A 15,366-nucleotide genomic window follows, 5' to 3' on the forward strand; every position below is an offset into this window, starting at 1 on the left:
TCTGATAGGCTAATTGACATAATTTGAGTCAATTGGAGATGTACCTGTGGATGTATTTCAAGGCCTACCTTAAAACTCAGTGCCTCTTTGCTTGACATCATGGGAAAATCAAAATAAATCAGCCAAGTCCTCAGAAAAAACCTCCACAAGTCTGGTTCATTCTTGGAAGCAATTTCCAAACGCCTGAAGGTACCACGTTCATCTGAACAAACAATAGTACGCAAGTACATGGGACTACGTAGCCGTCATACTGCTCAGGAAGTAGACGCGTTCTGTCTCCTAGAGATGAACGTACTTTGGTGCGAAAAGTGCAAATCATGTTGTGGGGGTGCTTTTCTGCAGGAGGGACTGGTGCACGTCACAAAATAGATGGCATCATGAGGCAGGAAAATTATGTGGATATATTGAAGCAACATCTCAAGACATCAGTCAGGAAGTTAAAGCTTGGTCGCAAATGGGTCTTCCAAATGGACAATGACCCCAAGCATACTTCCAAAGGTGTGGCAAAATGGGTAAGGACAACAAAGTCAAGCTATTGGAGTGGCCATCACAAAGCCCTGACCTCAATCCTATAGAAAATTTGTGGGCAGAACTGAAAAAGTGTGTGCGAGCAAGGAGGCCTACAAACCTGACTCAGTTAGACCAGCTCTGTCAGGAGGAATGGGCCAAAATTCACCCAACTTATTGTGGAAGCTTGTGGAAGGCTACCAGAAACTTTTGACTCAAGTTAAACAATTTAAAGGCAATGCTACCAAATACTAATTGAGTGTATGTAAACTTCTGACCCACTGGGAATGTGATGAAAGAAATGAAAGCTGAAATAAATCATTCTCTCTACAATTTTTCTGACATTTCACATTCTTAAAATAAAGTGGTGATCCTAACTGACTTAAGACAGGGAATTTTTACTAGGATTAAATGTGAAAAATGAGTTTAAATGTATTTGTCTAAGGTGTATGTAAACTTCCGACTTCAACTGTATATCATATAGATTTGATCATAACTGTAAATGCATAATCCATTCGCAAGTAATAAGTAATGAGAGTAACATGTAAGAATTCTGGTCAAAAAGTGCCCCGGAGGACTGACAGCGAGGGAATGTCTTTGTGAGTGCACACGTACTGCAAAGCCAATGAAGAAAAGGAACAGGCTCCACTCCATGGTGAAAATCAAACATCTTGTTTTGTTTGTTTGTTTTTGTTTCAGGTTGATTGTGTTTGTGTTTGTATTTAATATTGTTGTCACTGGGGACACAGAATTTATGGATTGGGCCTTTAATTAATGAATTAAGATCAGGGTTTGTTTCACTCCCAATCTAAATTGATGCCTGTGGACAACAGAGAGATTAAAGCTGTGTGTTTATTACGTTTTCATTATGTTTATTTCACTTTTTTTATTCCATAGTTTCCCTCCTTGCCTTACCCTGCCATGGTGGGGACACCAGGCGGATGCGAGTCCGTCCCCTACTCCCCAGCTCCTCTGTGCCCTGTCTACCCCCCCAGGATTGCCCTCCCTGTACCTGGTCCCCCCAGCCCCTGTTACTCTACTGTGCCCTCCCTAACCACCGTTGGCATCTCCCAGACCCCAGTGTCCCTGGCCCAACCACCCCAGCAGACGTTAGGCATTGCAGTATCCGTCCCCCTGCTTGCCATGACCTTGCCCCCTAGGATGCCCCGACAGCAGCCCTGGCATCAGTAGGTCTATCCTGCCACCCCTCAGCAAGACCTCCCCCCTCTCCTACCCTCTTACCACCTGCCCCTCTCCGATGTACACCCTACCGCTCCCCTTGCCCACCTCCCTGAAAAACACGTGGCAGAGCAACCTCTCCATGTGAATATTCTAATTAGTGCTCACTGTAGGGTTGTAAAAATCAGGTAATTTCCCCCAAATTACCTAGTTTTCCTGAAATCCAGTTTGGAAGATTTAACGGAATTAGGTGAGAAGGAGTAAGGACATTCAGAATCATCTAACCAGGGTTTCTGGTAATCTGTGGAAAGGTACAGGAATTTACAACTGTATCTTACTATGATGCCTGAAACACAGCAAACCTCCCAAATGCATTACGTAAACTGGGTTTACTAAACCTTCCAAATATGTTGGCTTTACATTTTTACTTTATGTTGGAATGTGGACAGTAAGACATGGACAGTAGCACAGTTCAGAACACACATTTGGATGAACTAGTAGGTTGTACCATAGAAATAGAATTGGAACATCTAACCCTGGCAATTTGACTGGCAATCTCAAGGGAACTCATGCAATGGAATGTATTTTTGTAATGTCAGTTGAGTTGATTCAACAAATCACAGCAAAGATTTATGGGTAGACTTCCTGCTTTTACTTCCTGCTTTTAATTCCTGCTTCGCTCCTATGGGTATGCTCCCGATGGCCGCCAGTCCACCCATTATGCCATCATTGACTTGAATGGGGAAGCCCGTTCCATTCCTTCTATTTCTAACTAGCACTCACAGTCTCATATCTGAATTAGACGTTCATCAATATTTCTCAAATGTCAAATTTCGAATTTGTTGCAACGTCAAATTTTGAAGTGTTTAAGGTTAAGTTTAGGCATTAACTCCGAAATCTTAAGGTTAGACATACCTCTAATGGTTAAGGTAAGGTTTAAGGTTTGGGATAGGCTTAAAACAAAAATCTTAAAACTACTTTCTATCGCTGGATTCAAACTTGCAACCTTTGGAATCAGAGGCAGATGCATATGCCTATCCACCATCCCTTTCCACAACACCCTAGCAAAACCCTAGCGCTTACTGTTGCCTCTAGTGGCCGGTTCCGAAAACTGACTTGTATCACAGGTGACCTGGCTGTCTATTTCTATGGGTTGTACAGTGTTAGCAGCAGTGGGGAAAAAGGTATTACAGAACCTATTACAGAACCTAAGTTATTCCTCCCTCCAGATCCAGACTGGTGCCCCTCAGGACCCCCAGGGAGAGGCTCCGGTGTCAGCACTGGCCCCGCTCCACCCCGTCCAGCCTGCCGTCCTGTCCCCTCCTTGGAAGGGGAATGTGGTTGACCCCGACCCTGCTGCTGCAGCCGGGTCTGATCAGACACTCCCTGAGAGCCCAGCCCCGGCCCCACCCCTGGCTCCGGCCTCGGCTCTGGCTGTAGCCTTGCAGCAGGCTGGCACCCAGAAAGGTGCCAGCCTGCCCACGACTCAGCAGAACCTGGACACTGCGTCCATATCTACCGTTTCCCAACCTGAGGCACGTCAAGAGGTAGGTAGCTACAGTACCCTACAGTTCCCTACCCTACAGTTCCCTACAGTACCCTACAGTCCCCTACAGTTCCCTACCCTACAGTTCCTTACCCTACAGTCCCCGACAGTTCCCTACCCTACAGTTCCCTACCCTACAGTTCCCTTCAGTTCTCTACAGTTCACTACCCTACAGTTCCCTACAGTACCCTACAGGTCCCTACCCTACAGTTCCCAACAGTTCCCTACCCTACAGTACCCTACAGTTCCCTACTGTTCCCTACAGTACCCTACTGTCCCCTACCCTACAGTTCCCTACAGTTCTCTACAGTTCCCTACCCTACAGTACCCTACAGTACCCTACAGTTCCCTACAGTACCCAACAGTTACCTACAGTCCCCTACAGTCCCCTACAGTTCCCTACAGTTCCCTACCCTACAGTTCCCTACAGTTCCCTTCAGTTCTCTACAGTTCCCTAACCTACAGTTCCCTACAGTACCCTACAGTTCCCTACCCTACAGTCCTCTACAGTTCCCTACAGTACCCTACAGTTCCCTACAGTACCCTACAGTACCCTACAGTTCCCTACCCTACAGTCCCCTACAGTTCCCTTCAGTTCTCTACAGTTCCTTACCCGACAGTTCCCTACAGTTTCCTACCCTACAGTCCCCTACAGTTCCCTACCCTACAGTTCCCTACCCTACAGTACCCTACAGTTCCCTACAGTACCCTACAGTTCCCTTCAGTTCTCTACAGTTCCCTACCCTACAGTTATCTACAGTACCCTACAGTCCCCTACAGTTACCTTCCCTACAGTACCCAACAGTTACCTACCCTACAGTTCCCTACCCTACAGTACCCTACAGTTCCCTACAGTACCCTACAGTTCCCTTCAGTTCTCTGGAGTTCCCTACCCTACAGTTCCCTACAGTACCCTACAGTTCCCTACAGTCCCCTACAGTTCCCTACCCTACAGTTCCTTACCCTACAGTACCCTACAGTTCCCTACAGTACCCTACAGTTCCCTACAGTTCTCTACAGTTCCCTACCCTACAGTTCCCTACAGTACCCTACAGTACCCTACAGTTCCCTTCAGTTCTCTACAGTTCCCTACCCTACAGTTCCCTTCAGTCCTCTACAGTTCCCTACCCTACAGTACCCTAAAGTTACCTACAGTACCCTACAGTTCCGTACAGTTCCCTACCCTACAGTTCCCTACAGTACCCTAAAGTTATCTACAGTTCCCTACCCTACAGTTCCCTACAGTTCCCTACAGTACCCTAACGTTACCTACAGTACCCTACAGTTCCCTACAGTTCCCTACCCTACAGTTCCCTATAGTTCCCTACAGTACCCTACAGTTCCCTACCCCACAGTTCCCTACTGTTCCCTATCCTACAGTACCCTACAGTTCCCTACAGTACCCTACAGTACCCTACAGTTACCTACAGTCCCATACAGTACCCTACAGTCCCCTACAGTTCCCTTCCCTACAGTTCCCTATAGTTCCCTACAGTTCCCTACCCTACAGTACCCTAGAGTTCCCTATAGTTCCCTACAGTACCCTACAGTTCCCTACCCTACAGTTCCCTACCCTACAGTATCCTACAGTTACATACAGTCCCCTACAGTTCCCTACCCTACAGTTCCCTATAGTTCCCTACAGTTCCCATACCCTACAGTTCCCTACAGTACCCTACAGTTCCCTACCCTACAGTTCCCTACAGTTCCCTACCCTACAGTACCCTACAGTTCCCTACAGTACCCTACAGTTACATACAGTTCCCTAAAGTACCCTACAGTACCCCAGAGTTCCCTACAGTAACCTACAGTTACCTACAGTTCCCTACCCTACAGTTCCCTACCCTACAGTACCCTACAGTCCCCTACAGTTCCCTACCCTACAGTTCCCTACAGTTCCCTACCCTACTGTTCCCTACCGTACAGTTCCCTACAGTTCCCTACCCTACTGTTCCCTACCCTACAGTTCCCTACCCTACAGTTCCCTACCGTACAGTTCCCTACCCTACAGTTCCCTACCCTACAGTTCCCTACCCTACTGGTCCCTACCCTACAGTTCCCTACCCAACAGTTCCCTATAGTTCCCTACAGTATCCTACAGCACATCACAGACACAATTCTTACTCAACTCCCACACACTGCACAGCACATACTGTGAACACTAATCCTACATGTACAGTGGGGCAAAAAAGTATTTTGTCAGCCACCAATTGTGCAAGTTCTCCCACTTAAAAAGATGAGAGAGGCCTGTAATTTTCATCATAGGTACACTTCAACTATGACAGACAAAATGAGAAAAAAAACCCAGAAAATCACATTGTAGGATTTTTTATTAATTTATTTGCAAATTATGGTGGAAAATAAGTATTTGGTCAACAACAAAAGTTTATCTCAATACTTTGTTATATACCCTTTGTTGGCAATGACAGAGGTCAAATGTTTTCTGTAAGTCTTCACAAGGTTTTCACACACTGTTGCTGATATTTTGGCCCATTCCTCCATGCAGATCTCCTCTAGAGCAGTGATGTTTTGGGGCTGTTGCTGGGCAACACAGACTTTCAACTCCCTCCAAAGGTTTTCTATGGGGTTGAGATCTGGAGACTGGCTAGGCCACTCCAGGACCTTGAAATGCTTCTTACGAAGCCACTCCTTCGTTGCCCGGGCGGTGTGTTTGGGATCATTGTCATGCTGAAAGACCCAGCCACGTTTCATCTTCAATGCTCTTGCTGATGGAAGGAGGTTTTCACTCAAAATCTCACGATACATGGCCCCATTCATTCTTTCCTTTACACGGATCAGTCGTCCTGGTCCCTTTGCAGAAAAACAGCCCCAAAGCATGATGTTTCCACCCCCATGCTTCACAGTAGGTATGGTGTTCTTTGGATGCAACTCAGCGTTCTTTGTCCTCCAAACACGACGAGTTGAGTTTTTACCAAAAAAGTTCTATTTTGGTTTCATCTGACCATATGACATTCTCCCAATCTTCTTCTGGATCATCCAAATGCTCTCTAGCAAACTTCAGACGGGCCTGGACATGTACTGGCTTAAGCAGGGGGACACGTCTGGCACTGCAGGATTTGAGTCCCTGGCGGCGTAGTGTGTTACTGATGGTAGGCTTTGTTATTTTGGTCCCAGCTCTCTGCAGGTCATTCACTAGGTCCCCCCGTGTGGTTCTGGGATTTTTGCTCACCGTTCTTGTGATCATTTTGACCCCACGGGGTGAGATCTTGCGTGGAGCCCCAGATCGAGGGAGATTATCAGTGGTCTTGTATGTCTTCCATTTCCTAATAATTGCTCCCACAGTTGATTTCTTCAAACCAAGCTGCTTACCTATTGCAGATTCAGTCTTCCCAGCCTGGTGCAGGTCTACAATTTTGTTTCTGGTGTCCTTTGACAGCTCTTTGGTCTTGGCCATAGTGGAGTTTGGAGTGTGACTGTTTGAGGTTGTGGACAGGTGTCTTTTATACTGATAACAAGTTCAAACAGGTGCCATTAATACAGGTAACGAGTGGAGGACAGAGGAGCCCCTTAAAGAAGAAGTTACAGGTCTGTGAGGGCCAGAAATCTTGCTTGTTTGTAGCTGACTTTCTGGATTTTCTTTTCTAATTGTGTCTGTCATAGTTGAAGTGTACCTATGATGAAAATTACAGGCCTCTCTCATCTTTTTAAGTGGGAGAACTTGCACAATTGGTGGCTGACTAAATACTTTTTTGCCCCACTGTATCAGGGAACACTTATCTTGTGTGTTGGCTATGCACTACTCATATTGTAAATGTAGGTTATGTCCCAAATGGCCCCCTATTCACTACATAGTGCCCTATGAGCGCTGGTCAAAAGTAGTGCACTATATAGGAAGGAATAGGGTGCCATTTGGGACACAGGCATACTCTACCCCATATGACATGTTTTGTGAATCCAACAACCCCATTGTCTTTCCCTCAGGAGCCAGTGCAAGAGAAACCCATGGCGTTTCACAGTTATGCAGGCTATGACAGGTGTGTGGCCATACCTTCTGACCTTGACTAGAGTGTTGTTAAGATGTTTTTCCCAAATGTACAGTACAGGGGCTGTAGTGGGTACAATGAGAGTGACCCTGACTCTCTGTGAATAATATACCTAGAACACTACTCTGTGTGACAATGGACACCTTGCCCTGTCAAACCTGAATGTTTTATTTTGTATCAATCCTGAATGTTTTATTTTTATTATTATTATATATTTTTTAAGGGGTGGATCAGAATTAATATTGCGTATTAATGTTGCTTCCATCAATGTAATTGTCTGCATCATTTCCAATCCCCCATATATTTTTGGGGTAAATATATATATCCATATACATACATACATATACATTCCTATATATATATATATATATATATATATATACAGTTGAAGTCGGAAGTTTACATACACCTTAGCCAAATACTCAGTTTTTCACAATTCCTGACATTTAATCCTAGTAAAATTCCCTGTCTTAGGTCAGTTAGGATCACCACTTTATTTTAAGAATGTGAAATGTCAGAATAATAGTAGAGAGAATGATTTACTTCAGCTTTTATTTCATCACATTCCCAGTGGGTCAGAAGTTTACATACACTCAATTAGTATTTGGTAGCATTGCCTTTAAATTGTTTAACTTGGGTCAAACGTTTTGGGTAGTGCTTTTTCAGTTCTGCCCACAAATGTTCTATAGGATTGAGGTCAGCGCTTTGTGATGGCCACTCCAATACCTTGACTTTGTTGTCCTTACCCATTTTGCCACACCTTTGGAAGTATGCTTGGGTTCATTGTCCATTTGGAAGACCCATTTGCGACCAAGCTTTAACTTCCTGACTGATGTCTTGAGATGTTGCTTCATTATATCCACATCATTTTCCTGCCTCATGATGCCATCTATTTTGTGAAGTGCACCAGTCCCTCCTGCAGAAAAGCACCCCCACAACATGATGCTGCCACCCCCGTGCTTCACGGTTGGGATGGTGTTCTTCGGCTTGCAAGCCTCTCTCTTTTTCCTCCAAACATAACGATGGTCATTATGGCCAAACAGTTCTATTTTTGTTTCATTAGACCAGAGGACATTTCTCCAAAAAGTACAATCTTTGTCCCCATGTGAAGTTGGAAACCATAGTCTGGCTTTTTTATGGCGGTTTTGGAGCAGTTGCTTCTTCCTTGCTGAGCGGCCTTTCAGGTTATGTCGATATAGGACTCGTTTTACTGTGGATATAGATACTTTTGTACCTGTTTCTCTAGGAAACAGAATGCGTGTCCTTCCTGAGCAGTATGACGGCTGCGTGGTCCCATGGTGTTTATACTTGCGTACTATTGTTTGTACAGATGAACGTGGTATCTTCAGTCATTTGGAAATTGCTTCCAAGGATGAACCAGACTTGTGAAGGTCTACAATTTTTTTTTCTGAGGTCTTGGCTGATATCTTTTGATTTTCCCACGATGTCAAGCAAAGAGGCACTGAGTTTGAAGGTAGGTAGAGAAATACATCCACAGGTACACCTCCAATTGACACAAATGATGTCAATTAGCCTCATCAGAAGCTTCTAAAGCCATGTCATAATTTTTCTGGAATTTTTCAAGCTGTTTAAAGGCACAGTCAACTTAGTGTATGTAAACTTCTGACCCACTGGAATTGTGATACAGTGAATTATAAGTGAAATAATCTGTCTGTAAACAATTGTTGGAAAAATGACTTGTGTCATGCACAAAGTAGATGTCCTAACCGATTTGCCAAAACTATAGTTTGTTAACAAGAAATTTGTGGAGTGGTTGAAAAAGTAGTTTTAATGACTCCAACCTAAGTGTATGTAAACTTCCGACTTCAACTGTATTTTATATAGTCTGTTATTGAATAATATATTTGTATATATAAACATTCATACATACATACGTATATATAAACATTCATACATATACAAATTTTTACATACAGACATATTTATTTATTTTTGAACCTTTATTATTTCCCACAAACCCTACCACCCCTTCCCCAAATTGAGTAAACTAATAAACAATAACACTTAGGCTTCTACCTTCAGTTTATACATATTATACACATTTTACAGACACAATCTATTTTACAATAGTTATATTTTGTTTGTTTTTAGTCCTTCTTCTATTTCTGATGTCCATCCAGTTTGATTTCTGTTTGTAACTGTGCTATTTCACAACATTTCTGAACCTATATACATTTTACAAACCCTGTATGTTTTTCAATGTTTATCTTGTTGTTATTAGTCCCACCCTTCCGCTCCATTCAACCCCTCCCATCTATCTCTTAACACCATCCAGTTTGGATTTCTATTTGCCATATATTTTTCAACTGTGCTGTGATGCTTCACAAAAGTACTGAACCTTTCTATTCTCATAGCTTCTACAGATTGTAAATTAAAGATAACATTTTTTGCTAAAATAATTATATTACTGATTGACTATGACTTTTCAAATCACCCAGTATTGCTATCTGCAGCGTTAGTAAATGTACCAATTCTTCAGCCATTCCTGGACCTGTGACCAAAAACGAGCTACATATGGAAAGTACCAAAATAAATGATCTAATGACTCTGCCTCCTCGCAGCAAAATCTGCAGAGCTGGGAAGACTGTATCCCCCATATATATAACATTCTATTGGTTGCAAGAATTTTGTATAATAATTTAAATGGAAAAATGTGAAGCTTTGAATCCGGCGTTGTTTTGCGTGTCAATTCATACACCATGGAATCGGTACATCGAAATCTCTTCCCAACTATTTAGCAATTTATATGGCACAGCTGTCAATTTTTTGGTCCTTAAATGAAATTGGTATATGTTTTTATTTATCACAGTTTTTCTTTAACCATTTATGGTCTTTAATGCAGGGCCAACAGACAAGTTCCTTACTTTTTCCCCCTTCTACTTGCCTCTTCCATTTTTTGTGGTAATGCTGCAATTAGTTGGTTGTAATTTTGGGTAGAGCAGACATTTCCATTTGTCTGTGTTTGCTGCATGTGTGACATAACTCCACCAGTCCTATTTATGATATCATTTACAAAAATTACCTTTTTTTAAAATGTTATCGAAAAAAATGTTTTTTTAATCAATTAGTATAATTGAGTTTGACCACAATATCAAATCAAATCAAAGTGTATTTGTCACGTGTGCCGAATACAACATGTGTAGATTTTACAGTGTTATGCTTACTTACAGGCTCTAACCAATAGTGCAAAAAAGGTGTCATCAGCGTACAATGACACCTTTGTTTTTAAGCCATGGATTTCTAATCCCTTAATATTATTGTTGGATCTAATTTTAACAGCTAACATTTCGATGGAAATAATAAATAGATATGCCGATGGTGGACAACCTTGTTTTACTCCTCTTGACAGATGTAGCCATTATTTACTATTTTACTATGAATGTTTTCTTACTGAAATGTTAACCTTCCAACCCAGTGACTACACCAGAGTGCTATCTTAGTGAGTGGCAACACATAAGATCTCTATCTCTGTGCCACAAGCAGAAAGAGAGAGAGAAATAGACAAAGTGTTCTTTGAGTGTTCTTTCTCTCTGCCAAAAGCAGAAAGAGAGTGACGGAGAGAGAGAGACAGAGAGGAGAGAGAGACAGGAGAGAGAGAGAGAGAGAGAGAGAGAGAGAGAGAGAGAGAGTTTGAAAGTTTCACTTTGAAGTTTGTGAAAATTTGAAATTAATGTAGGAGAATATAACACACTAGTTCTGATAAAAGATAATACAAATATATATTTTTTGTTTTTTTATATTTTTTTTGTACCATCTTTGAAATGCAAGAGAAAGTCCTTGATGTATTATGCCAGCCCAGGCACAATTTAGACTTTGGCCACTAGATGGCAGCAGTGTATGTGCAACGTTTTAGACTGATCCAATAAACCATTGCATATATGTTCAAAATGTTGTATCAAGACTGGCCAAATGTGCCTAATTGGTTAATTCATACATTTTCAAGTTTGTAATTGTGCACTCTCCTCAAACAATAGCATGGTATTCTTTCACTGTAATAGCTACTGTAAATTGGACAGTTCAGTTAGACTAACAAGAATGTAAGCTTTCTGCCCATATCAGATATGTCTATGTCCTGGGAATTCTTTTTGTTTCTTACAACCTCATGCTAATCACATTAGCCTACGTTAGCTCAACCATCCCACGGGGAGGGGGGGGGGGGGGGACCGATCCTGTAGAGGTTAAAAGTGTTCTTTACCTCCTTCATATCCCTACCTTTAGTTTCAACTCAGATGTGGCGTCGGGTAAGGAGATGAGTGATGGCTACGATGGCTCGGCCAGCAGCGGGAAGGGGGATGGGAAGCCCCGGAAACACCACCGCAAGTCGACCCGCACGCGCTCACGCCAAGAGAAGACCAACAAGCCCAAACTGAGCATGCTCAATGTAAGTCCGTCAGTCCTGACTACCCACCTCTCCGAACTGACCAATGGTCAAGGTTTTTGCCATTCATAAACTATTCAGTAAGTCCAAAGGATAAAGTTTAAAACAGAAATTACCATTTATACTGTATATTCATATATTGCTATATTCAAAGTATATGCATATTCGTACTTGCACATTAAAAGTTATTTCTCCTTCTCCCTCAGGTGAGCAACACAGGCGATAAGATGGTGGAGTGCCAGCTGGAGACCCACAACCACAAAATGGTAACCTTCAAGTTTGACCTGGACGGAGATGCTCCAGAAGAAATCGCTATTTACATGGTGAGGTCATGACCTTGGCAGACCTGTCTGCATCCCAAATGGGTGTTGGGTTCTACTAAGCTAACATATGGAATTGTTTTAAGATGGTCATATCATGAATAATTTAGCTATTTGATTTGGACTTTAGGCCTTTAGGTATCAAAAACATATACAGTTGAAGTCAGAAGTTTACATACACCTTAGCCAAATCAACGTTTATTTGTCACGTGTGCCGAATACAACATGTGTAGACTTTACAGTGTAATGCTTACTTACAGGCTCTAACCAATAGTGCAAAAAAGGTGTTAGGTGAACAATAGGTAAGTAAAGAAATTAAACAACAGTAAAAAGACAGGCTATATACAGTAGCGAGGCTATACAAGTAGCGAGGCTACATACAGACACCGGTTAGTCAGGCTGATTGAGGTAGTATGTACATGTAGATATGGTTAAAGTGACTATGCATATATGATGAACAGGGAGTAGCATTAGCGTAAAAGAGGGGTTGGTGGGTGGCGGGACACAATGCAGATAGCCCGGTTAGCCAATGTGCGGGAGCACTGGTTGGTCGGCCCAATTGAGGTAGTATGTACATGAATGTATATTTAAAGTGACTATGCATATATGATCAACAGAGAGTAGCAGCAGCATAAAAAGAGGGTCTGAGGGGGTTGGGGGGGGCACACAATGCAAATAGTCCGGGTAGCAATTTGATTACCTGTTAAGGAGTCTTATGGCTTGGGGGTAAAAACTGTTGAGAAGCCTTTTTGTCCTAGACTTGGCACTCCGGTACCGCTTGCCATGCGGTAGTAGATAGAACAGTCTATGACTGGAGTGGCTGGGGTCTTTGACAATTTTTAGGGCCTTCCTCTGGCCTGGTGTAGTGGTCCTGGATGGCAGGCAGCTTAGTCCCAGTGATGTACTGGGCCGTACGCACTACCTTCTGTAGTGCCTTGCGGTCAGAGGCCGAGCAATTGCCGTACCAGGCAGTGATGCAACCAGCCAGGATGCTCTCGATGTTGCAGCTGTAGAACCTTTTGAGGATCTCAGGACCCCATGCCAAATCTTTTTAGTTTCCTGAGGGGGAATAGGCTTTATCGTGCCCTCTTCACGACTGTCTTGGTGTGTTTGGACCATTCTAGTTTGTTGTTGATGTGGACACCGAGGAACTTGAAGCTCTCAACCTGCTCCACTACAGCCCCGTCGATGAGAATGGGGGCTTGCTCGGTCCTCCTTTTCCTGTAGTCCATAATCATCTCCTTAGTCTTGGCTACGTTGAGGGATAGGTTGTTATTCTGGCACCACACAGCCAGGTCTCTGACCTCCTCCCTATAGGCTGTCTCGTCGTTGTCTGTGATCAGGCCTACCACTGTTGTGTCGTCTGCAAACTTAATGATGGTGTTGGAGTCATGCCTGGCCATGTAGTCGTGGGTGAACAGGAAGTACAGGAGGGGACTGAGCACCACCCCTGTGGAGCTCCAGTGTTGAGGAGATGGCAGATGTGGCAGATGTGTTGCTACCTACCCTCACCACCTGGGGGCGGCCCATCAGGAAGTCCAGCATCCAGTTGCAGAGGGAGGTGTTTAGTCCCAGGATCCTTAGCTTAGTGATGAGCTTTGAGGGTATTATGGTGTTGAACGCTGAGCTGTAGTCAATGAATAGCATTCTCACATAAGTGTTCCTTTTGTCCAGGTGGGAAAGGGCAGTGTGGAGTGCAATAGAGATTGCATCATCTGTGGATCTGTTAGGGCGGTATGCAAATTGGAGTGGGTCTAGGGTTTCTAGGGTTGATGTGAGCCATTACCAACCTTTCAAAGCACTTCATGGCTACGGATGTGAGTGCTACGGGTCTGTAGTCATTTAGGCAGGTTGCCTTTGTGTTCTTGGGCATAGGGACTATGGTGGTCTGCTTGAAACATGTTGGTATTACAGACTCAATCAGGGACATGTTGAAAATTTCAGTGAAGACATCAGCAAGTTGGTCAGCACATGCCCGGAGCACACGTCCTGGTAATTTATGACCCCTGTAGGTATAAAAAACTATAGAAAAACGTATTTGATGAAACGCATTGAATAACAGATTCATACATGGAAAAACAGATGGATTTTGATTGGGATTTAAAAAAAACTTTGATTCACGCACTGGTGCATTAACACACTCTTAAGGATTAATGGACCAATTAGAATAGTCCCAAAACTGCAAAGCAGATTGTCTGGCACTCCAGGCAAGCTAGAGCAAACGCTCAAAGGACTATGGACCTTCGGTTAATCCTCTGTCACCAAGCTTAATGCACTACAGCAGAAGATGTGGGAAATTAATGTAGCCTGTACTGTTGTTGGGTCATCCACTTCACTATCTATACTATTTATTTTTGTCATTTTACTTTTCCTGATATTGTATATTGCTGATATTTTTTGTGTGTGTTTAGGCAGAGAATTTCTTCATCCTACCCATAGAGAAGGAGATGTTCATTGACCAGTTGAAGGACATCGTGGACAAGGCTGAGGACATGCTGAGTGAGGACATGGAGGGAGAGACGGACTCCGCTTTGGGGGGCAGTCCCCAACTGGGACACACCTCTTGGGGGCCGGGGGGAGAGGTGAGGGTGACATCCCAAACACAACTCACTAACACACAGAGACTAGGCTACTCACATGAACGTTCATTAAAAGAAACCACACACACACGTACGCACACACACGTACTCATATGTACACACATGTACACACATGTACACACACACACACACACACACACACACACACACACACACACACACACACACACACACACACACACACACACACACACACACACACACACACACACACACACACACACACACACACAGAGAGAGAGAGACACACACACACACACACACACACACACTCACATGTCTGTTTTCTGTCTGTCTCTCTATCTCTCTAGAGTCAGCAGCCTGGAGCACCCCAGCCTGTTTATCAGCAGAATGGTAATACTCCATTCTCTCAGTCTTTCTCTCTCTTCTTTTGTCTCCCTCTCCTTTATCCTCTATCTATTCTGTTTGTGATTGGGATGTCTGTGGTTGGGATGTCTGTGGAGGAAGGTTTTGAAAGGAGCTTGTACTGAGGAGCCTTGTGATGTTTTGGCTGCCATAGCTGATGACTTTCCTCTCTCTCTCTCTCTCTCTCTCTCTCTCTCTCTCTCTCTCTCTCCCTCTCCCTCTTTCTCTTTCTCTCTCTCTCGCTTTCTCTCTCTCTCGCTTTCTCTCTCTCTCGCTTTCTCTCTCTCTCTCGCTTTCTCTCTCTCTCTCGCTTTCTCTCTCTCTCTCTCGCTTTCTCTCTCTCTCTCTCGCTTTCTCTCTCTCTCTCGCTTTCTCTCTCTCTCTCTCTCTCGCTCTCTCTCTCTCTCTCTCTCTCTCTCTCTCTCTCTCTCTCTCTCTCTCTCTC

General features: G+C 43.6%; 1 protein-coding gene across 1 annotated transcript in view; it reads left to right on the top strand.

Annotated features, from left to right (window-relative positions):
- Positions 1–15,366, top strand: part of LOC120064826 (serine/threonine-protein kinase WNK2-like) — a 51,811-nt gene that overhangs the window by 27,812 nt on the left and 8,633 nt on the right. Inside the window, exons 13-18 of the mRNA XM_039015423.1 lie at positions 2,916–3,233; positions 7,175–7,227; positions 11,476–11,638; positions 11,842–11,958; positions 14,367–14,537; positions 14,867–14,909. Coding sequence (XP_038871351.1) covers positions 2,916–3,233; positions 7,175–7,227; positions 11,476–11,638; positions 11,842–11,958; positions 14,367–14,537; positions 14,867–14,909 — 865 coding nt within the window. The remainder of the gene's footprint in view (positions 1–2,915; positions 3,234–7,174; positions 7,228–11,475; positions 11,639–11,841; positions 11,959–14,366; positions 14,538–14,866; positions 14,910–15,366) is intronic.

This window comes from Salvelinus namaycush, chromosome 20 (assembly GCF_016432855.1).
Source record: "Salvelinus namaycush isolate Seneca chromosome 20, SaNama_1.0, whole genome shotgun sequence".
NCBI classification, from domain to species: Eukaryota; Metazoa; Chordata; class Actinopteri; order Salmoniformes; family Salmonidae; genus Salvelinus; species Salvelinus namaycush.